The sequence below is a fragment of the Drosophila suzukii genome, chromosome 3 (genome assembly GCF_043229965.1).
Source record: "Drosophila suzukii chromosome 3, CBGP_Dsuzu_IsoJpt1.0, whole genome shotgun sequence".
In the NCBI taxonomy this organism is placed as follows: domain Eukaryota; kingdom Metazoa; phylum Arthropoda; class Insecta; order Diptera; family Drosophilidae; genus Drosophila; species Drosophila suzukii.
In genome coordinates this window covers 10953616-10975774 of record NC_092082.1, presented here as the reverse complement: position 1 = coordinate 10975774, position 22159 = coordinate 10953616, and the positions used below count along the sequence as shown (strand labels likewise).

The 22159-nt window shown below is 45.9% G+C and overlaps 1 protein-coding gene across 30 annotated transcripts; it reads left to right on the top strand.

Annotated features, from left to right (window-relative positions):
* The first annotated feature begins 28 nt into the window (after nt 1–28).
* Nucleotides 29–22040, top strand: Gug (arginine-glutamic acid dipeptide repeats grunge). 30 transcript variants are annotated; one of them, XR_011604106.1, is made up of 16 exons: nt 29–562; nt 1914–2244; nt 12474–12605; nt 13626–13859; nt 13925–18719; nt 18785–18908; nt 18990–19134; nt 19204–19361; nt 19527–19583; nt 20112–20195; nt 20268–20394; nt 20811–20910; nt 21016–21110; nt 21171–21214; nt 21447–21730; nt 21848–22040. XR_011604106.1 is itself a non-coding variant. In XM_065864541.2 (15 exons), the coding sequence occupies exons 3-15, from the start codon at nt 12543–12545 to the stop codon at nt 21861–21863; spliced, it is 6003 nt and encodes a 2000-aa protein (XP_065720613.2). In that variant the 5' UTR covers nt 29–562; nt 1914–2244; nt 12474–12542; the 3' UTR covers nt 21864–22040. The 30 variants fall into 30 exon arrangements, 16 of the variants coding, with proteins under 16 accessions (XP_065720613.2, XP_016933163.2, XP_016933159.2 ...); XR_011604104.1 differs by having other exon boundaries at nt 19201–19361; nt 20244–20394; XR_011604103.1 differs by having other exon boundaries at nt 19201–19361; nt 20244–20394; nt 21162–21214.
* Nucleotides 22041–22159: the final 119 nt, after the last annotated feature.

Sequence of the window (22159 nt, the reverse complement as noted above, 5' to 3'; positions counted from 1 at the left end):
CGCAACCAGCGTTGCCAGACCCCGCAAAGTATATATTTTTACAAAATGGTGGCTTCTTCGCGGAGAAATTCGTAGTGGCGATTATTAACAAAAAGCACGCATTTTGGCCAGCCAATTATAGCAAATTGTTGGCGAAAACATTCGCAACGACGCTGGCTGCGGCGTTTGGCTGGAAAACTCGCGGAAAAGCAACCAAAAAACGCGCACGAACCCAGTGAAAATAACTGAAAGCGAAGGCAGGCAATAAAAAAAACGCAAGCAAGCAACCAAAGTGCGTGCCTGTGTGTGTGTGTGTGTTTCTCTGCGTCTGTGTGCGGCTGCTCTCTGTCTGTGCATGTGTGTGTGTGTGTCTCTCTGTCAATGTGTGTGAGTGTGTGCGCAAAGTGTATGCAAAAAAAGAAGAAGAGAAACGGAGAAGAGCATTAAAAAAAAACAGCGTACGACGAGTTTCACGCGCCCAACAACAAAAACACCAAAAGCAGCAATAGCACCAGCAACAAAAACCACAACTCTTGGCAGCAACAGCAATAAAAACAACAAACAGCAGCAGCAGAAAAAAAACGTAAGGAAAAATCTACAACAAGTGTGCGAAAATTAATTATTACTAAGTGTGTCACTAATTTAATTTGAAATCGCAGTTGCGCAGCGTGCAAATCATTTAAATTTATGCGACGTCTGTCGAGTACAAAAAAAAAACGGGCCTAAAAACGGTAAAAACGGGCGAAAAAAAACGAAGAAAAACAGTGGCTCAGTTTTAAAAGGGGCGGCGGGAGAATTCAGTCTATTATGAACTTTTTGGGGTAGAACAATGCAAACACGAACGAAGGCTCAACAAATTTGCTGAAAAGGAATCGCAAGCGCAGCAGCAACAACAACAAGGCGAAATCCAAGCGTCAGCAGTAAAGGCAACAACTAAAATACAACAACAACAATACAACAACCCACCACCGTTGTTTTCCCCTTAGCTATTGTTGTTGCTGTTGTTGTTGTTATCGTCGGCGTCACCACCGACGCGACGCGACGCTCTTGCGGCCAGCGCACCCACCACCCCCCAAGGATGCTCCTTGCTTTTGACCCCCCTCCGCATCCGCATCCTCTGCCCACGCCCCTGTTCCCGTGACCGCTCCTGCTGGCCGTGCTTCTTCTTGCTCAACTGCTGCTGCTGACGTTGTCGGAAAATGTGTCTTGTTGCCCTTTTGTCGGCTGATAAATAAGCAGAAATCCTTACTGTTTATGCTAGAGGATTTCCCAGGATATCCCCATTTAGCAAAGTCAAAATGTGCATTATCCAAAAAGGTTTTATATAATACAGAGAAACTTTTGTAGTGGAAAGATTTAAAGCTTATATGGGTGATAGCTTGCAAAACCTCTATAGTTTTAACTTTGAATATGGTATATCAGCTGACTAAAGTTTCGACTGAATTTACAACATATTTTGTGTAATCCTGTTCAACAACTTTTGTTTGGGTTTATTAAGGGTGGTCAAAATAAACCTTTGGAAAGTAAAAAATACAAAAAAGGAATCAATCTAAGAATTTCATCAGTATAATCAGATTTAACTATTCCAATCCTAAATCTTTTTCTTAATTTGAAACCTTAATGTTTGAAAACTTATTTAATACTTTCATTACTAAAGCAAAAACTGTTTGAGTTTATTAAAATTTCCATTATTACAAAGACCATTGATTTATAAAAGTAAAATTAAATATTTATAATTGCAAATATACCCAAACTTTTGACCGCTTTTCGTGAAGAGACTGCTACTGTTGCATTGTTTTTCTGTGGGTGTTTTTGAACCGCCCCCACCTGCTCAATTCTTCAGTTGGGCTCTTTTCTATTCTTTTATTTTCTTCTCCTTGCTTAATCATCTCCGTTGCCTCAACTCTCACCTACGTCATCTCTTCGCCTTCCAGCTGTGTTTGTGCAAATTAACCAAAATATACATTTCCGGCTACTCGCGGCCCCCTCGCTGAGCAGCAACAACAACAACAGTAAAAGCAACAACTGGAGCAACGATATCAAGAAGAACAGGAGCAGAGCAACAACAACAACAGCAGCCAAGCCCGCCCATCCCCTTCCACGTCCAACGACCCAGCACATCATCATCATCATCATCATCTACTGGAGTCTGGAATCTGGAGACGGAGACCGGAGACCGGAGTTACTTTGCCGCCTGCTGCTGGAGAGAGGAGCTTCTTCGGGAGTAACGCCTCGACGATACACAACCCCGACCCCGGATTCATGGTGAGCCAAGACATCTGCTCACCCGGGCACACATTTAATTATAATTATTTGTTTGCTTAATTCGATACTCCACGCTGGCCCCCCGTCTCATGTGTCACATCCCCTGTTCTTACGGTTCGGTCTCGCTTCGTTTCGGAAGGGTTTCTGCCGGGCTAATGGAGGAAACTATTTTTCAATGGGATCCCAAATCAATTAGACAACTGGGGGCGTGTGTGGCCATATAATCCGTTGCTATTGTTGGCTATATTCGGATATCTGCTGTTCATTTTTGGTCTGATATTTAGGGGAACTACGATTGGTTCCCAAGATAAGGTAGACCCAGGCCCAACTAAACCAGATTGTTATCGGTGTTATTGTAGACTGCTAATGAGTTGCCTTGTAGGGCAATTATAATTCTCTTGTTTCGGTCGGAATAATGTTAAATTTTACAAGGGGATGGTGTGGGCTTGTAAAAACAAGTGTTTTCCATAATTTTCCACTTGCTAATAGGTACAGGAATTTACAAAACTGTTTTACTATTGTTATACAACTTTTTTTTATAGCTCAGCTATAAGAAAAAGTATTATAAACAGTAAACTGATTAGGAAATGAGTCGCTGTAGTTCAAGTAATCATTTTAAATATTAGGCTATTTATAGGGATATTGTTTTACAGTCACATTTAGATGCTTAACCTAAATCTGGTTAAATAGGTTACCTAGTTATTGTAGGCCACTTGTTATTTAAATATTATTGTGCAGGCTTAAGTTCGAGCTAATGAGGGATTACCAGTAATCTGATACCCACATTTACCCATTGTACAACGGGGATTTACGGATTTCGTTATCTCTTCTAATGAAGTGCCTCTTTACCTTTAACCTGCTTTTCGACAAGTGAAATCCCAGTCAGTGGGTTCTGGGAAAGATGGAGATTGATTTCGAGGAAATGCCCAGACAATTTGCACCGCCTGCGGTGCTTATCTCATTTCCACATTTTCATTTGCTTAGCGCGCGCTCACTTATCTCCACCACCAACACCCAAACCACCCAATCCACCCAAACCACCCAATCCACGAAGAAGGCGGCGGCGAGGCCATCTGATTAGAGACGCATTAAAAGTCTGGAGTGTGGAGTGTTTAATTAATAAATAACGTGCTAATAATGCATTTAATAAAAAAGCTAAACGAACGACGCCAAAGGAAACTTGAGGAGCACAAATAGCTGGCATATTTCTGAAATACAAATACCTAAAAAGAAACATAAAATGCCGTTGAGAAATGGATGAGTTCCCTTGCGGTTTTCCTGCTCTTCTGGTTTGGTTCGGTTCGGTTTTGGATTTTGTGTTGAGCGCTTTTTTTTATGTTACACAGTTGTTGGTTGCCTTTGATGTCGGGGTTTTTGTGCGCGCTTTCATATTTTATTATTAGTCATTTGGCTTATTTATAAGGTGCCGTTAAAGTTTAACTTTTATTAATCTGCTTTGTTGCGCTTTTAATTTATAAGTGCTGCTTATCTGATTGAAAAGTCCGTCCGCCCAACCGCGCACACTTGACTCGAGTGTGTCGATTTATTGATGTCGATTAGACGACACTGAAGTAAGCGGAAGGTTTCCCCCTGTTCAAGTTTCCTGAGTTCTGCCCCCTTTTAGCTTTGCTATCCATTACATAAGCGAATTAATTAGCATTGCTGACTGGGCAGCCAAGCGGCTTGATCTAAGCCATCCCCCCTCGACTAAAGCTGGCAAAACCTTGGCCCTAGAGGTGTGTACGTGAGATTAACTCGTGTGGTGGCAATTGGTAAATGAAAGTGTAAACACAAGTTAACTTAAGCCACTGTCTGACACATGCAGACAAATAATAATCAATTATTATGGATATGTTATGGTTCGCTTAAAAATGAACATGATAACTTTCAATATAAATAGAAGAATAGATTATGATGATCCGGCTCGTAGGACCAAATTTAGGAAAAGCATAACATAACTGTTATATAGGAAGAATGTTTTTCAAGATGGAACAATTTATCTAGCACTGGCAGTAAACTAAATCTTAGGGACCATATTGTCTTAAACCCTCCATAAAAAAATTATTTAAACAACCCTTTTAAATATCAAACGTCACATCGCCTCACGATGTTATAGCTAGTCAAGCACTGTCAGTGCTAAATCAATTCCAGTTACTGTTTCTGTTACGTGTTAACTCCATTTAGCGATAAGATAATTAGCACACACAAAGTGCTTATTAAAATACACAATGGCAAGCTGTATGTCGGCGTATTATTATTATTTATACTTTATTTATAAAGCGAGAGGCAGAGAAAAAAGTATGAATAATTAAGCTCGTGTTAATCAGTGTAAAATCAATGAACTGCCCGAAATGGGTGAGAATATAATGCAAAAGCGTGTTAAATGGGCCCATAAATCTTTGGCGTTGTGTGTAATTCTATTAGCTGAGCGAAATAATATGGCCCAAGAGTGGGAGGCACATGCAAAGAGCTCATTTACAAACATACAGCCACTCGTGCAGTGGCAAACAAACAAATAACGACAGTTCCATAAACACTAGAAAAAAAAGATGGGACCACAACGACGATAAAAAGGAAAATAAGGAAAAGGGGCCAGACACACGGAACCCCAAACATCCTGCCCTGCCGTTCCTTTCAGACAAGACACATCCCGACATAAGTAACACGAAACAATTTCCAAATGAAGCGCGGATAAGCCGCAAAATCCTTAAAATACTCGATAAAATTACATAAAACTAATCGCACAGGCACACGCACACACACCAAGCCGCAGACTACAGAATTGGCTGGATACTTTGGGGCGGAAAAAGCGGGCGGAGGATGGGGTTTGGGGGGATGAGGTTGAGGATGACGAGGAGGCGGTGGCGGAGGACGGCGTGCAAAATGATGAAGGTATCTACACCGACAATCTGTTTAACAACTTCATGAGCAAATCCAACAAATCGTATGAAACGAAGCCGACAGCAGGCCAACAGACACGAGCGGACGTCGTTCTACGATTCGGATTCGGATTCAGATTCGGTTTTGCTTTTGGATTCGGTTTCGGATGCAGACGACCCCAGTTCGGATCGGTTCAGTTCGCATCGGATCGGGCCAATGAATTTGCACCTGGGGTGGACCTTGTGTTCAGGGTTTATGGGCTGTCATAAAACAAGAAATAAGTAGACAAAAGATGGTTTCACATTGCCATGCAATGTTGAGTTTTTTTATAACTTGCATTTTATCAGTGATTGGTACCCTGGACAGGTAGTCAATCATTCATTATAGAGAATGATAACCTAAAAGTATAAGATGTTAGAAATTGCTGTATTTCGACCTATTCATGATAACAACAAAAGAAGGCTATTTAAAATGAGAGGGTTAATCCTCCAACAAACGCGATTTAACATAAAAATCTAAAGAAAAAACCGAAATTGGAATTTTAAAAAATCTATAGTAGCTATGTACATTAGTGATTGCTGTTTTATATGAGTAGTAAAATCCAATTCTAATTTTGAATCTATTAGAAGGTCCATCCCAAAGAGCACAGGTTGGCCTTAGAGGCGATGCAGGGGCAGCGTTGTGGGTCGTTTATTTGGCTTTTGGAGCGTTGACTCGTCGTCGTCGGCTGTGTGCTGCTGCTGCTGCTGATGATGATGACGACGACGTCGGAGACGATGGAGACGAGGCTGCTTGAATAGATGCTCAATCGTTTGGGTTGAATGAAGAAAAGCATGTGGAGGGGCGAGTGGAATGGAGTGAAGTGGCCTCGAGTCCCGTGTCCATGTCCGTATCCGTGTGTGTGGCAGAGATTGGAGCATGAATAGGAATGCCATGGAGGTAACGAGGAGGCGGAGGATGAGGAGGTGGAGGAGTCGTGGCACCAGCGTGAGTGCCACTGCGGTGGCATAATGTTCTTGTTGATGTTGAGTAATGGGCATAACAACTGTAAGCTTCTGCCAGTCCAGACAAAAACGAGAACCATAGCGAGAATCTGGAAACTCAACCTGAAACAAACTCGTAGCGTTGCGAGTCGAGAAATGTCCAACAGAAGCAAACAATTCCATTACCCAGGCGAAGAAAAGAGAAATTTGTTTTATGGGTTTTTGGTTAAACGCTTCGTCTCGTCTCTTTCACCTCCTCGCCACTTTGCCAACAGCCTTTGTTTGTTTCTTGCTGACTTCTGCAGCGTCTATTTTGACTTGTGTTGTGAAAATTTGGCTTTCACAACACGAATACGGCTACTCTTGTACCCACAAATATACACACACACACACACACCTCAAAGAGTTGTCTCTGCAAAGTGCCTACGAACATTTAATGGGATTTCCGTACTTGACACGAACCCTTCAAATGGACAGATGCACAGGCACTGTGTGCCTACAGTTATTCACTCAAATGGGCGCTATATGGTAGGTATGTATATACCATACCCATCTACCTTATATCCTATACCTCTCCTGGTCAAAATGCCTATGACGAACTCAATTGGCCGTGCTGCATGGTTAAATTTGTGTGTGCGGCTCTCGTCTTGGTAATTAAATGGACTCCTCTCAGAGGTCTTAATAGACAGGCTTTTGTTATGCCCTCGGGAATGCGCCGTAGATGGGTAATTTCAGTTGGGTTATTTAGATGAGGTTTTTAGGGGTTTTCAAACGGTTGAATTAGAGGAATTTCTCATTGTTTATGCGGGGAGTTCAGGAATTTACAGAATTAATTTGGATGGAAAATGGCATTTCCCCTTGGATGCCTATGAAATGTGATTGTTTATAGCGTAAACAAAATGAAGAAAAGTAATATATTAGCACTAAAATGTTGTTAAAGCTTATAGTGGAAGTTGTAGATTGCTAATTTATTGAATAATATATTTAGAGGAACTATTTTAAGCAGGAAAAAACATTTCATAAATTTAGTAGGCAAACTAAAAGGTGTATATACCGAATTTCCAGAGTGCACTTGAGTGTGTTAATTTAAAGGTCTAAGCTGAATGAGTCATTGAATACACAAATGGTCTATAATAAAATAAACAAAATAGCCTGGCTATACACAGAATACAGGAGTATACCTACAACTGGGATCAAAGGTACGGTTGAGTGGTTCAATTGAAAGTTCCGGTCGATTGGACAAGTTCAGAGCGATTGAACCCCACTCGAATTGTGGCGAGTCAATTGAAAAACTGAAGGATTCCATGTTTTCCACCCTTTCTCGGGGTCTCTTTGGTCTCTCAATCACAGCCGGGGGTCTAATTCATTTACGGCCATATCACTTAAACTTGGCCATCGCGAAGGCCCGGGGAGCTAAACTAATAATCTCTCGCTGAGAGCCCCGTGTAGATAAGGATAAAGTCTCGGGTTTTATGGGCCACCCTTAATGTACAGTTGTGGCGTCGATGGTTAATATAAGGGGCTTTCTCAGTTGCCTGTCTATCTATATATCTATCTATCTATCTATCTATCTATCCGTCTGTCTGTCTGAATGTCTGACGCTCTTATTAACGCCATCGTTGTGTAGCAGCAGTAGTAGTTGTTGCTGCCGTAGAGCTTGATGCCTATTTGTCAGTCAATTAGTCAGCTTATTGGCAAGCGATGATTACAAAGAGGAAAACAAGCTAAAAGCTAAAGCTAAGCGGGAGAGCCAAACAGAAACAGCCGACAAGCCAGCCGACGACAGTCGACAGCTTTTCCATTTCAAAATTATACTCGGCAAGGCTGAAAGAGAGAAAGAGACATCGAGGGATAGAGACAGGGACAGAGACGGAGGAAACGAGTGGTACCTCGTCGGATTTTCCCCACTTTTCCTTTTCGCCCCCCTTTGGGAGCCACTCGCGTCCGTTTAGCCGCGTGCGTACACACAATTTTCCGCTACTCATGCTACAAATTGTTTATTGAATTTCCTCTTTATGCGGCCGTTGTCGATGTTGTTGGTTGTTACACAGAGAGAAAAAACAAAGAACAACTCGATTAGTTTTAATCTTGATATTATTTTTATAATACAATGCTATGAACACTTTTTTTCAATTTCTATAATTTTAGACAATGAAAAATGTTAAATTGATGTTGAAGAATGGTATTTCTTTGAAATGACTTCCTTAAAAAATCTTGTATAGGCAGAAATTAAAAAAAAATTTGACATAGTTTTACTCTGGGTATTACCTCTATAATATGTTGTAAACACTTTTCTTCATTGCGTACAATTTTAACCATTGAAAAATGTTAAATTGATATTGAAGAGTGGTATTTCTTCGTGTTGACTTCTTTAAAAAATCTTGTAAATCAAAAAATGACAAAAAAAATATAAATTTTTTTACTCAAGTTTGGTAAACAATCCATGTTAAAATCGAAATATAAGATATTTGTTATACCAACTTATTTTGATCTTCGAAATACCTAAAATACACTTTAGTTCTTAACTAAATAATTTCAATCTGTTAAAAAAATTATAATATTTTCCCTCTGTGTATTTTTGCTGCTGTTGGCTTTCCCAGTTTATTTTCATTTACATTTCTCGCTTTGTTTTCGTTTATGTTTATGGGCTGTTTAGAAAACAATTTCCAGCCACAGATATAGGGGGCGAGTGGCGAGTCGAAGTTGTTAATCCAGTGTAACTTTATAATATGCGATGACATTAATTGAGCGAAGACGGACGCGCCAGTTGAGTCTGACAGCATTATTGGCCTTAAATTTGCTCGGAGGTCAGATGGGCCAAGGGGGGAGACCTGTGGAGAAGGGGGAGGGGGCCTGGAAAGAGCCAAGCCAGAGCTGGATCCCAACCAACATTGCTGACTCACAGAAGTGAGAGCCAAGTACTCGAGAACGTCACGTAGTCAATGTACAGACTCTACCCAACTCGTGCCGTCTCTTTCGCCTTGTATATATCCCTCTCTTTCGCCGGATTGTGCCATAATTTGTGGTCTTTTACAGGGAAAAAGGGACCATGGCAGGAAAAGCGGGGAAAGGCAGGAAAAGCAGGGAAAGGCAGGAAAACCAGGGGAGTTGCAAACACATGGAGGGCACTTTTCGGTGGTGGCAAAATGTGTTCGTTCGAGCCTTTCGTTTTGTCTTTTCAGATTTTATGGCTTTGTGCGTTTACAACGTCGCTTTTTGTAGTACATTTGTTTTATAACAGCCAGCGGAAAGCCGCCACAGAATAGAGCCCACAGGCGGCGGGAGGAACAGCTTAGCACATTGCCAGCAGTTATTACACAATTTTTCCCCAAGCGCCAACCAACCAGCAGCCCAAAAGGCAATGCACTGAGGAAAATTCACTAATAAATCAGGGGTATACATATTTTGGGCAAAGATTAATTCGATTATTTTCCGGGGTGACTGAATTACAACCCTTGTTTTTAGGTTATTGCTGTTCTATTGGGTAGTTTGGGAACCCAAACGACAAGCAAATTTGTTCAATTATTATTTGAGTAACCCAAAAGTATTTAACAATTGATTTGGAAATATGGAAATATATTTATTTAGTTGTTCTGTTAAACCATGGTCAGGTTATTTTATAAAATTATAAACAATCTGTTGGGGACTGAACTATTGTAGATTCAAAAATCATATATCATCAACCGATATTAAAACAATTGACTTGGAAATAGAAAAATACATTTATTTAGTTGCTCTATATAACTTTTTAAGGTGTTACTTCATAAAATAGTAATTTATCTGTTGAAATTAGAACTTTCATGATTATATAACACTTGACACTCAAAATATGTGACTTGATTTATTTTGAAAAGTCCTTGTAACCTATAGAATATCTGTTGAAACTTAAACAAGTGTCACACGCCCACTAGAATGAAAATTCATTTATGATATAGGGATTCAATTATTATGATTTTCTTTCTGTGCAGCAGCCCGGGGGCAACAGCAGCAATCCACCGACAATGCTCGGCATGTGGGGATCGGGATTCAGTCGGTCGCGTGCCCTGCGCCCTGGTGGCCACCGCCACCTTGTGTGTGTTTATATGAAATTTTTCCACTCACGACTCCCCCATAAAAAAGTTTGCTGCCAGTTAAACCAACCAGCCAAGCAGTCAAAACCCAACCAGGCCAACAGGGCCAGGCCAAAGCCAAAGCAAGTAACCTGGTCTCTGGTCGGGTATGGTATGGTATGGTGAGGTGTGGTGTGGTTCGGAATGGAGTGGTGTGGTATAGTATGGTGTTGCTGCTGATGTCGTTGATAAGTGTTGGCCCCAAACGCAGACCGTTCGTTGCACAGTGGAACAGGGTACTGTTGAATATTTTAGGTTTTTTTCTGTATATCTAGAAGATAACTCATGATATATCATCTCTATAAGAACTTTTTGGATACATTTTAAATAGTTTTTTTGTTGTTTTTAAGTACAATACATAGAGATAGGAATTATAAATACTTTTTCCTGGTTTATCAGACTTTAAAAGTGATGAGGAAATAAGTAGAGCACTACTGATACCGAAAGGCAATCCATTGATATCTCGGCTCTTACGCTGGGTAAACAATTATTCATAAGTAAACATTCATTGGCATATTTCGCTGGCCTGGCATTCAAACAAAAGGCAGCAGAAATACTCGAATTTCTCCCCGCCGACGACTACTGTGATGGTCATGAATATTTCATTTGTGTTCGTGTGCCGAGGGGATTACCGAATCGAATCGAATCGAATGTGACCACGGTGCAACCCCAGGTCCAGGTCCTACACTCCCAGGCGTTTTGTGCCCCTCCTCCAGGTCCACCTCCTCGGGGATCGCGGTGTGGAACTGTGCAACTGAGGAACCCTCGTCCTCCTCGTCCCGCTCGCCGTTGTCGTCAGTCATTTAGGCGGCGTGTCGTGCCTTATTGAGTGTAAATCTGTCGACAATGCGCACATACACCTCTATATAGGTATACCAGATATATGTACATATATATATCTGTTTTTTTTTTGGCCTGCCTGTGCAGATCCGATGTGAGTCGGGCAACCGTAGTCGTCGCTCCCGTAGCTGTCGCTGCATTTAATTAATTGATTTTAATTGCCATAATTTGTGTGCCGCTGCCACACAACCGCAACACCGCCGGCATTCCTGATGTGAGACGACGGCAGGCAACGCACTGCGTCCGTCGGTTTGTCCGTTGGTCCCTCAGTTTGCCTGTCATTGTGCATTGCCAATGATATTGATTCATAAGCAAATTTAATGATAATTCCTCTTGGTGGGGTTGACATGGGCATCGGTGTGGGGGTATGGGAGCATGGGAGCATGGGAGGTGTATGGCCTGGCCGTATGGGATGGTCTGGGATGGTCTGGAACCGGAGGAGGCTTACTTAACCGCCTCGTTACAGTTATTCGCGGACTTACTTGAGCGGAAAATCTGTTTACAGCTGCACGCACACTCGAGAGACAACGCCAGACAAGGCGAAGAAAAAAAGCAAAAAAAAAAGCCTGTGATGGCCGGAAAAAATTGAGTAAAAACTGAAAAGAAGAGCTGTATGGGGCAACGAAGCTGGAAATACCCTGGTTAGGTATCACCTTTTGAAAAATTATTCTTACTGAATGTTGAGAAATGCTATAAAATTAGGCAGTATACCAACATATCGGGAAAACAAGAGCAAAATTGGCTAAAATAGCTTTCAAAGAAATTCGTGAGTAATTTCTTCTTGATTTTGTGAATTTTAGTTCTCAAAAAAAAAAAAGAACATTTGATTGGTCCTCAATTTTGGGTGTTTTGGAGGCTTAGACTGAAAACTTAGTACATTTAATTTTATAGTTTACTTTAGTTATATACTTTATAATCGCTATACTTACAGCTGTAGATCCTATAAGGAAAACAAAGATAATGTAAGAGAATCTAAAGCCTCTTAGTAAAGGGTACAATGGAAGAGCGAGTAGAGTAAACCGAAGCAAAAGCGTACCGAAAGCAAAGCCATTCGTCTGTCAGTGCCACAGTCCTACCCCCCAATCCTCCGAGTCCCTCGGGGTCTGTACGTGGCGGGCGCATTAACATATGCAGGCGATTAAGTGGCAGAGAGCTCAATCGTCCGACAGCGTAAACCCCTAATTTCCCGGTACCGTCAGCCGAGTTCCCCCATACTCTCATCGCCACTCCATCGTTCGCACATTACACGGCATTATTTTTATGGATTATTTATTTATGCATGTTGATGTGAACTTCATCGCTTTATTGAAAATGCTTTTTATCCCCCGCCCATCGCCCCCCTGTTGCCGTGCGTTCTCTCACTGTTTGAATCCTTTTTTTTAACGAATTTTCTCTGTGTGCTTGGATCTATTTGCAGTTGAATTTTCATATCATAGAGGGCATAAAAAGGCTTAACACTGGACCGGAAGCGTGTTTTTAAAGGGTGATGGCGGCCTCCACTCAAGGAGAAATTCGAGTGGGTCCCGGCCACCAGGTAAACGATGTCTATGTACGTACATAACTCTCACAAATCAGAAATTCAGCTCACGGTAACAAAAAAAGTAAAAAAAAAGAATACCAAAAAACAAAGAACTACAAAATTTAACAATTATGCAAAACGAAAATATAGCCCTTGTTTCTTTTGTTTATAGCAAAAGTTGAAATTTATATTCCTTTGTTCTTCCTCTTGGATGTCTTAAACAAAAAACCTTTCACAAACTCTTTTGCGTGTAGCCTTTGAAGAAACGGAAAATAATTAAAGAAATTAATGGTCCTGTTTCCGTTTTCGAATTTAATCAAGTTTCGCAAACACAAAAACTTTTTTTTCCCTCTTTTCCGTCACTGAACAAAAGTTATTTTAAGAAACAGGATTCCTTAAGTTCTTTAAAAAGATTCAACATTTTATATGTTTGTCAATGAATTATTAAACTTGTTAAGTACCGGATCTCTTGTACAAGTAATTCTTTCCTGTTAATTATTTGACATCCCTTACCTTAGTTCTTTACTTCTGCATACTAATATATACGCAACTTGAACTCATTACTTTCCTAAATCATTGGATTCTACCGTTCTCTACGAAAAGGCTACAGCGAAATGCATTACTTAACCATTTCGGTTGCTCTTAGCATAACCTTTTTCAAAAGTTTCCCTGTATATAATGCCTAATTCCTGTAAATAATTGTAGTTCTAGCGTTTATGCAATTGGCTATTACTAGTTCGAATCCTTGACAATTAGAAGTTGACCCAGAACCAGATCCCACAACCTACTTCCTTCCTGTTCCCTTACCAAAATCCGTTCGAGGAAATCCGTAGCACACATTATACATTATTCATCCATAATCATGCATTAGACTTAAGTTTGTGTATCATCTCGTGGGTGCTGGTAATCCCCCCGGATTGCCGGCACTAGCTGTCTTGCCTGTGGTGTGTATTGTGCGTGGTGTGGTTGTGTGACTAACCCATCAATCGTTCTCCTGGAGTTTTTGAACTAATCCCAGAAATTTTCGTTTGTCTCCTATGACGACTGAAGGCAAAACTGCCCGATTATAATCCAATCTCAAGCTTCCCCATCGACAAGGAAACCGATGAACGTGAACTAGAGGAATCAAGATGGAGTCCAGGCGTTGTGGCCGATGGCGACTTGTTAATGTTCTTGCGTGCGGCTCGCTCCATGGCTGCATTTCAAGGAATGTGTGATGGCGGACTAGAAGACGGTTGTTTGGCTGCCAGTCGCGACGACACCACAATAAACGCACTCGACGTGGTGAGTTACCCGAGATGATATATGTATATACACCGAACACTCTTTAATCTGAAATCCCTTTGCAGCTCCACGATTCTGGCTACGATCCAGGCAAAGCTCTACAAGCGCTAGTAAAGTGCCCCGTTTCGAAGGGCATCGACAAGAAGTGGACCGAGGACGAAACAAAGAAATTCATTAAGGGTCTGCGTCAGTTTGGGAAGAACTTCTTCCGCATCCATAAGGACCTGCTCCCGCACAAGGACACGCCGGAGCTGGTCGAATTCTACTATCTGTGGAAGAAGACGCCCGGCGCAAACAACAACCGGCCGCACAGGCGGCGACGACAGAGCGCCCTGCGCCGCAACCGTGTCACGCGGGCCAACAACAGTAGCAGCAGCAACACACCTCCCAAGAAGGAGGACACTCCAGAACCACAAACTGCGACGACGGCGACGGCGACGGCAACCGCGGCGTCCGAGACGGCGAGTCGCTCCTCGCCCGCTGTCTCCAAGGAGGAGAACAGCTCGCTCACCGAGGACGACGCCAGCGAGTGCGACAGTGATTCGAGTCTGACCCACAAAAGGGATGAATCACCCTCAAGGATGAGGACGCGAAATAAGCAACAGAACAACAACAGCAGCACCAGCAGCAGCAACAACGCGGCCGGCAACGGTGGCGGTAACGCCACATCCATAAGCAGCGGTTCAACCGGCGGCGGTGCCGCTGGCGGCAATAGCTCCTCCAAGGATCAGTCAGCCAACGCCGTGGCTAATGGCAAGAGGCCCAAGCGAGGCTCCGAAACACCGGATGTTGCCGGCGGAGCCTCGGTCGATAGTCCCAAGACGCCGACGAAGGCCGTGGCCGAGAGTTCGGCCAACAAGCGTAAGGGTGGCAAGCAGGATACGCCCAACAAGAAGAAGCGAACGGAACAGGAGGCCAGCGAGCCGAGTGCCCAGGAGGAGAATGTCGTTAAGGAAAAGCGCAAGCGACCCGATAGCCCGGTGGAGAGCATGAACTCGGACAGCAGACCGGACTCTGTGCTGGATGATGGAGAGTCGAATACGACTGACACCACGACCGCCGAGCAGCAGTCCACCAAGGACAGCAAGGAGACGATCAGCTGCAAGGAGGAGCGCGATATGGTCACCAACGATCTGGAGGCCAAGGCCGAAGAGAAGTCCATTAAGGCAGAGGCTTTGGCGGAGGACAGCAAGGATAGCGCTATTAAGAACATGGATGAGGAGACAAACATCCAGGCGCCGAGCAGCGTAGATACGAGTTCGGTGGACGGACCCAATCCTAATGCCTTGGCCAATCCCGTGGCGCCGCCGATTACCATGAAGGTGCCCACAATTGCCACTGTTGAGGCGCTGAATGCGTCCGTGGATCGCAAGGAGGCCATCGAGAAAATGGAATCGTGCGACAGTGACCCAGAGATGCTCAAGAAGCTGGCCACCATCAAGCAAGAGGTTTCTCCGCAGCAGCAGCAGCAGCAACAGCAACAGCAACAGCTGCTGCAGCAGCAATCACAGCAGCAGATGCAGCAACAACTTGCTCCAGTTGGCATTCAGCCACCTCCAACTTGCCCGCCCTCCGAGTCGGTCTACATCAAGAAGGAGCCCATGGAGGACTCAATGGACGCCACCTGTAATCAGAATAGCAATGAGCCACAGGACTTGAAGGTGAAGATCGAGATTAAAAATGAGGATGCACTGAAGCACAGTGCTGGAGGTCTGCCGCCCACAGGTCCTGGTGCACCACCCTCAGCCCTGCATCCGCTCTCCGGAGCTCCGGTGGAAAGTGGTCAAGAGCCGCTGCACCTGCAGCACTTGCCTCATGGGCCGATGCCGACGCAACCGCCTCCTGGCTACCTTATCGATGGCCAGCTGAAGTATGGACCACCGGGACAAGGTGTGCCTTCACAGCCACCACAACTGCATAGCGATGCGGCAGGAGGAGCGAGCGGAGCACCACCTGGAGCGCCGACAACTCCCCAAAAGTATCCGCCCGAAATGGAGATGAAGTTCGCTCCCCAGGATCTGAAATATCCTCCACCGCCGCCTCTAGATGCACTCAAGTACAGCCAGGAGATGCAAGCGGCGGCGGCAGCAGCGGCTGCTGCTGGCAAATACGATATGAAGTACATGATGGAGCAGCAGGGCAAGTATCCCGTGGAGTTGTCCGCTGCCCACCAGCCGCAAAGCAAGCCGGGCTACCAGGATTCCCTAAAGATACCCGATGTGAAGCCCGGTTTTGGTCACCTGCCGCACAATGTAGGCTCGCCACTGGACGTTGCCCATAAATATGGACCGCCACCAACGTCCCAAGAGTCCCAGCAGCAGCAGTCCCAGCCGCCGGCACATCAGGTGCCGCCGGGAGCCACGCCGCCGCCTGGCATTGCCATGCCCAAGCCGCACTACCAGCATGATGTGCAGACACCACCGTTGGGACGACCCTTCGAGCCTACTGGTCTCATGCTCAAGTATGGTGATCCCTTAGCGGCTAAATACGGCCCGCCGCAGGATCTCAAGTACCCTATGCCACCGGTCTCCCAGGCAGGACCAGCGGACGTGAAGCCTTATGGCGGCGAGAATCTAATCAAGTCCTCGCCGTACGGCCCTCCGCCAGAGAGTCCAATCGACGCCTCGGCGCGCTCTACGCCTGGTCAGGATAGCCAGGGCAGCAACAGCAATTCCCAGCCCCCGTCGATGCCACCCCAACCGCAGCAGTTCCAGTCGCCGCATCCCTCGCCGCATATGCCTTCGCCAGCCGGCGGTGGCTTGCCCCCGGGAATGCATCCGCAAAATCTCATCCACGGCCCGCCACCAGGTTCAGCGGGTGGTGGCCCTCAGCCGCCTCCGCCGCCCACGTCGTTGCACCAGCCCACGCCCACGGCTCCAGGACCGCCCAGCCTGCAACATGGCTTGCATCCTGGTCATCCGCACCCGCAGCTGTCTGTGGCCTCGTCAATGCCGCCTAGCTCGATTGGAATTCCTCCCACGCTCTCGACGATGGCGCCCTCGCACATGCACCCTCACCTTCACCCACATGCACATCTGCAGGGTCTCCATCGGCCTCACGATCTGCCACCCAGTATGCATCCGCATGCTCCCATGCCACTGTCGCTGCAGGGACATCCGCAACATGGTCACGGACTGCCGCCCTCGCATGCTCCTCAGCAGCAGCAGCAACAACAACAGCCGCCTGGTGGCCAAGCTGGCACGGTGCGAACTCCATCACCTGCCCAGCAGCCGCCTAGATCCATGCACGATCCGCAATCGTCTCGAGAGCCACCAAGCTCGCAGCCATCAACCACGATGGCGGGTTCGAGTGGTCCTGGTGGACCACCGCCGCAGCAATCGCCGCACGCGCATCGCACATCGCCGTTGCCTGGTTTAGCGGGCAGTGGTCCGCCGCCCCCAGGTCTTATCGGCCATCCGATGGCCATACACCCGCATCTGGCTCACCTGCCACCGGGTCATCCGGCCCACGCAGCGCTGGCACATCCGGGTCACCATCTGCTGTCGCACTCGATAGCAGGCTTGGGACCTGGTGGTGGACCCATCGCTTTGCTGGCCGGACCCGGGGGACTTGGAGGAATTCCAGAGTCCGCTCTAAGTCGCCGCACCCCGCCCTCTCACCTGCCACACTCGCACGCCTCCTCGGCTCCGCTGACGCCGCATTCGGTGGCCAGCATGACTTCTAGCAGTATGTCGCTGACCACCAGCACAGTGCCATCGTCCGCCTTTAGCCGCGCCAGTCCTAGCGTACAGATCTCGAGCGGTGGAGGAGGACCATCGGGACCCGGAAGCGTTGGACCCGGAGGGTTGCCGAACTCCTCGGCAGCGGCGGCGGCTGCTGCAGCGGCAGCTGCTCATCGAGCGGCTTCGCCGGCGTCTAGCGTTAGCAGCCTGAGTCGTCAGAGTCCGCTGCATCCGGTGCCACAGTCGCCGCTCAGCCATCATCCTTCGTCCTCTGCGTTGTCCGCTGCGGCGGCAGCTGTTGCGGAAAGGGATCGACATGCGCTGATGCGTCAGCAATCGCCACACATGACACCTCCACCGGTGTCCAATGCATCGTTGATGGCTAGTCCTCTGAGCAAGATGTATGCTCCTCAACCAGGTCAGAGGGGCTTGGGGACGTCTCCACCACCGCATTTGCGGCCAGGAGCCTCACCGCCAGTCATTCGCCACCCGCAGATGCCTCTGCCGTTGCCACTGATCGCGCCTGGCGGGGGAATCCCGCAGATTGGAGTGCATCCGGGTCAGTCACCGTATCCGCACCCGCTACTGCACCCCTCGGTCTTCTACTCGCCGCATCACCATCCCTTCAATTCGCCATACGGCTATGCGCCCTATGGTCCTGGATTCCCGGCCTACATGAAGCCGCCGCCACAGCCGGGACAACTTGACCCGGCAGCTGTGATGGCCGCCCACCATGCTGGACTGCAGGGACCGCCGCCACAGCAGATGCGTCAGGATGAGCAGAATGCAGCGGCAGCCGCAGCAGCAGCAGCTGCTGAGAAACAACACCAAGCAGCGGCAGCAGCGGCAGCTCAGCAGCACAAGGCGCCGCAGCAACAACCGCCTGGCGGAATGCAACCAAACAAACCGCCGACGCCAAAGACGCCACAGGGTCCGGGCGGTGGAATGCCTCCGGGAATGGGTGGACCTGGAACACCGACGGGTCTTCCGCCTGGTGCCTATCCTGGCAGCCATATGCCGGGATATCCACAAGGACCACCTCACGGATCGCCCTTCGCCCCGCAAGATGGTCAGCCTCACGGTCTGAAGCCCACATCGCACATGGACGCCCTGCGAGCCCACGCACACTCGGCCAATTCGGCGGGAATGGGCGGAGGACATCATCCCACGGAGCCATGTAATATTGGGAACTTTGATGTGGAAACTAATAGATTTATCTAATTAAATTTTTTCATTTTGTAGTGCCCATTGATATTGAGCCGGATCCGGAGCCAGAGATACCCAGTCCAACGCACAACATACCACGTGGTCCCAGTCCCGAAGCAAAACCGGACGACACGGAATGCCATCGCTCTCAGTCTGCCATGTGAGTGTCCTTCTAAAAGAAATTACAGCCATGGTTTTAAACTGTTACATTAATAATAATTGCTTCTGTTTTTGCCCACAGATTTGTGCGCCACATCGATCGTGGAGATTACAATTCATGCACGCGAACGGATTTGATCTTCAAGCCGGTGGCTGACTCAAAGTTGGCCCGCAAGCGCGAAGAGCGCGACCGCAAGCTGGCCGAGAAGGAGCGAGAGCGGCGTCAGGTAAGCCGACAGGAATATGCCATTTAAAAGCGGACACAATCTAATCCGATGTATAATCCTTTATAGCAGCAGCAACAACAGCAACAGCAGCAGCAACAACAGCAAGCAGCAGCCGCCCAACAGGCCGCGCAGCAGGCGAAGATGAAGGCGGAGCTGAAGCCCCCGTATGCGGATACGCCAGCATTACGACAACTGTCAGAGTACGCTCGTCCCCATGTCGCCTTCAGGTGAGTGTCGGGGGTGCTGAAAGAATAACGCTCCCCCGAGATCTTTCGTCTGGTGTTAGGATTCAGTTCAGTTGTCTTCTGTCGTTTTTCCCTACCTGACTCCTTTTGGGAGCCTACCAAGTCGCGTTCGTTGATTGTAATTATTTCCATTCGATTCAATTTCAGTCCTGTTGAGCAGATGGTGCCATATCATCATCCAATGGGCCCCATGTACAGAGAGAGGTACAGTACCAAAGCCTGACAAGACCCCACTTCAATGCGAAATTCATATCACATATCCCAAACACACAACCATAAACCCTTTCACGCCTCATAAATTCCATTCACACCTACCTCACAAAAACTCAATCAATATTCATCATTTATTCACATTTCCCAGTGCTTTTCGGAATTGTTAGACAGAGCTAAAAATATTGACATACAAAATTAAATAAATAACTTTAATGATTCAATTTATTTTGAATCGTTACCTTATAAAAAAAGTTACTTTCTAACATGTTAACTCGATTCTGAAACGCACTAACACAATCATTTGTTAAACCCAAACCATTATAAAAGGCATTGTCATTCCCCTGCTTATTACCCTCCAGCTTTTTAAGAATTCGGTATATTTATGCGCACGTCAAAATTTATGCTTATCTTTTGCAATTTTCCCTGCTCCAAGCCACGATTCCCCAATCAAAACAAATGGATGCCAATGCGGCCAGCCATTAATCCTGGTGCTCATACTAAATCTTAAAATACTTACAGGGAACTGGAGGAGATCAAGAACGCACAAGCTGCTGCGGCTAGTCAATCCCGACTAGATCCGCACTGGATGGAGTACTATCGACGGTGGGTTGAGGCTTTTTAGACTTAATTAATATGAAATTAATTGTGTAGATCTTTTTCTAACCATCCCAACAGCGGCATCCACCCCTCGCAGTTCCCCCTGTATGCGAATCCGGCGATATCGCAGATGGAGAGGGAGCGTCTGGGAATCCCACCTCCGCACCATGTGGGGTTGGACCCGGGCGAGCACATGGTGCGTATGGTAGGCTACACTTCTTTTTTACTCCACTCGACTCATATTCACAAAATCAATCGTATTTGGAACGTCAAGCGATCGAACCGCAAAACCGAACCAATCACTATGTCCACTTGTCAGCTCACCTGTTAACCAGTCCAGTACCCGCATACAAAACCCCCCAGCACGTGTCCCAAAGTCATGCTGTTCATGTTCTCTGTGCTAACCATTTTATTTGCCATGCCATGCTTTTGCCCTCTCGATGGAAGGGCACCTAACCACAAAAAAAATTATTACCAAACCAAAATCGAATCGACATTTGTCGCCATCTAATAACCCGCATTACGCATCGTTACATAAAACTCTCTTAATGTTCTATTGGCGACCACGCCCACGCAGCACTGGCTCTTTTGAAACTTTCTACGATATTCGATAATTTTCAGATACGATTGACGAGAGAATATCATGCACACTCTCATACTCATTTACATTTGCCTTTGCATCCACAGCCGCAACCACCGGAGGCCGGTTTCCAACTGCCACGTGAGTTTGTATAGCCCTTGAGGTTTTCGCCATGTTTTATACCCCCCGAATGGATAGAAATATAACTGATCCAACTTTTTGTTTTCTTTCTTGTTTACATTTCAGCGAATGTTGGCCAGTATCCGCGGCCAAATATGCTTATACCTAGGGAGCCGCACTCGGATGTCCTGCTGCGCATGTCCTATGCCGACCAACTACAGGTTTCCCAATTCCCTAATCCACCTCCTAACTCATTAATTACATATATACAGTATTTACAGGCCGCCGAGTTCCAGCGACAGTCCCTGCACGATCAGTACTTTAGGTGAGTTATATATCTATGATAGGAATCAAACAGAAGATCACGATAATGGGTTGATATGATCTGTAAACGAAGACAAGTATGAATCAGACAAGTGTATCCAAAATTAAGACTAGGCTCATCCACCCCATTATAAAATGTATAGTTTATCATCGTTTTCTTGTTGCTTATGTTGCATTTATGTTTCCGTTTCCGGTTCCGTTTGATCATCGCCCGCTCTCTCTCATCCCCACAGACAACGGCCCAGATAAGTGGACAGACGGCAATTGTAGAGAGCAAGCAACTGAACAAAGACAATACTCGGGCCGCGGCCGTGAGGAACTGCTTTGTGTGATTTTTGTGTTCAAGCGTTTACATTTTGTTTCCCACACATACAATCCCCACATACTCACCATAAAAAAAGAAAAAACATCATCATCATCAGCAGAGACGACGTCAGCGTATGGCTCAAGAATCCAGAAACCAGAAATCCAAGCGACTCTAAGTTGCGCAACGCCTTGTCAAATTTTTATGTAAAAAGTTAGTAAGCCCTTTGTTTTAATTTAACACTCATTCCTATGCTTAGAATCATCTAAAAGTGAATGTCTATCTCGATACCTTGCCATACCTGATCTAATACAATATTTTGATAAACAGGAATCAGCTGCGTTAATCGGGAGTGGATCGTCGATCGTTCCGGCTGCACACACCACACTTCACACCAGACCACAATTACTGACCAAGGCATCCAGAATCAAAAGAAAGCAGAAACCAACTACAAAACTAAACTAAAACAAAACAAAACAGGACACGATGGTCGCAATATCTTAAGTATCCTCTTCATAGTGTATAGTGTTAAATTCTTAAACCTAAGTGAGAGACGACGGAGCATGTTAAATACGGTTTAGACTTATTAAGGCAATGGAACAAAAACGAACTTGGCACACAAATTTTTATTGAGGTTTTCAA

What these genes read in the sequence shown, in the direction of transcription:
- Gug (XM_065864527.2), top strand. Translation starts at nt 12,543, where the DNA reads ATGGCGGCCTCCACTCAAGGAGAAATTCGAGTGGGTCCCGGCCACCAG. An exon ending in CAATAAACGCACTCGACGTG is followed by an intron (nt 13,860 to 13,924) that starts GTGAGTTACCCG and finishes ATCCCTTTGCAG; the next exon opens with CTCCACGATTCTGGCTACGA. An exon ending in CATCGCTCTCAGTCTGCCAT is followed by an intron (nt 18,909 to 18,989) that starts GTGAGTGTCCTT and finishes TTTTGCCCACAG; the next exon opens with ATTTGTGCGCCACATCGATC.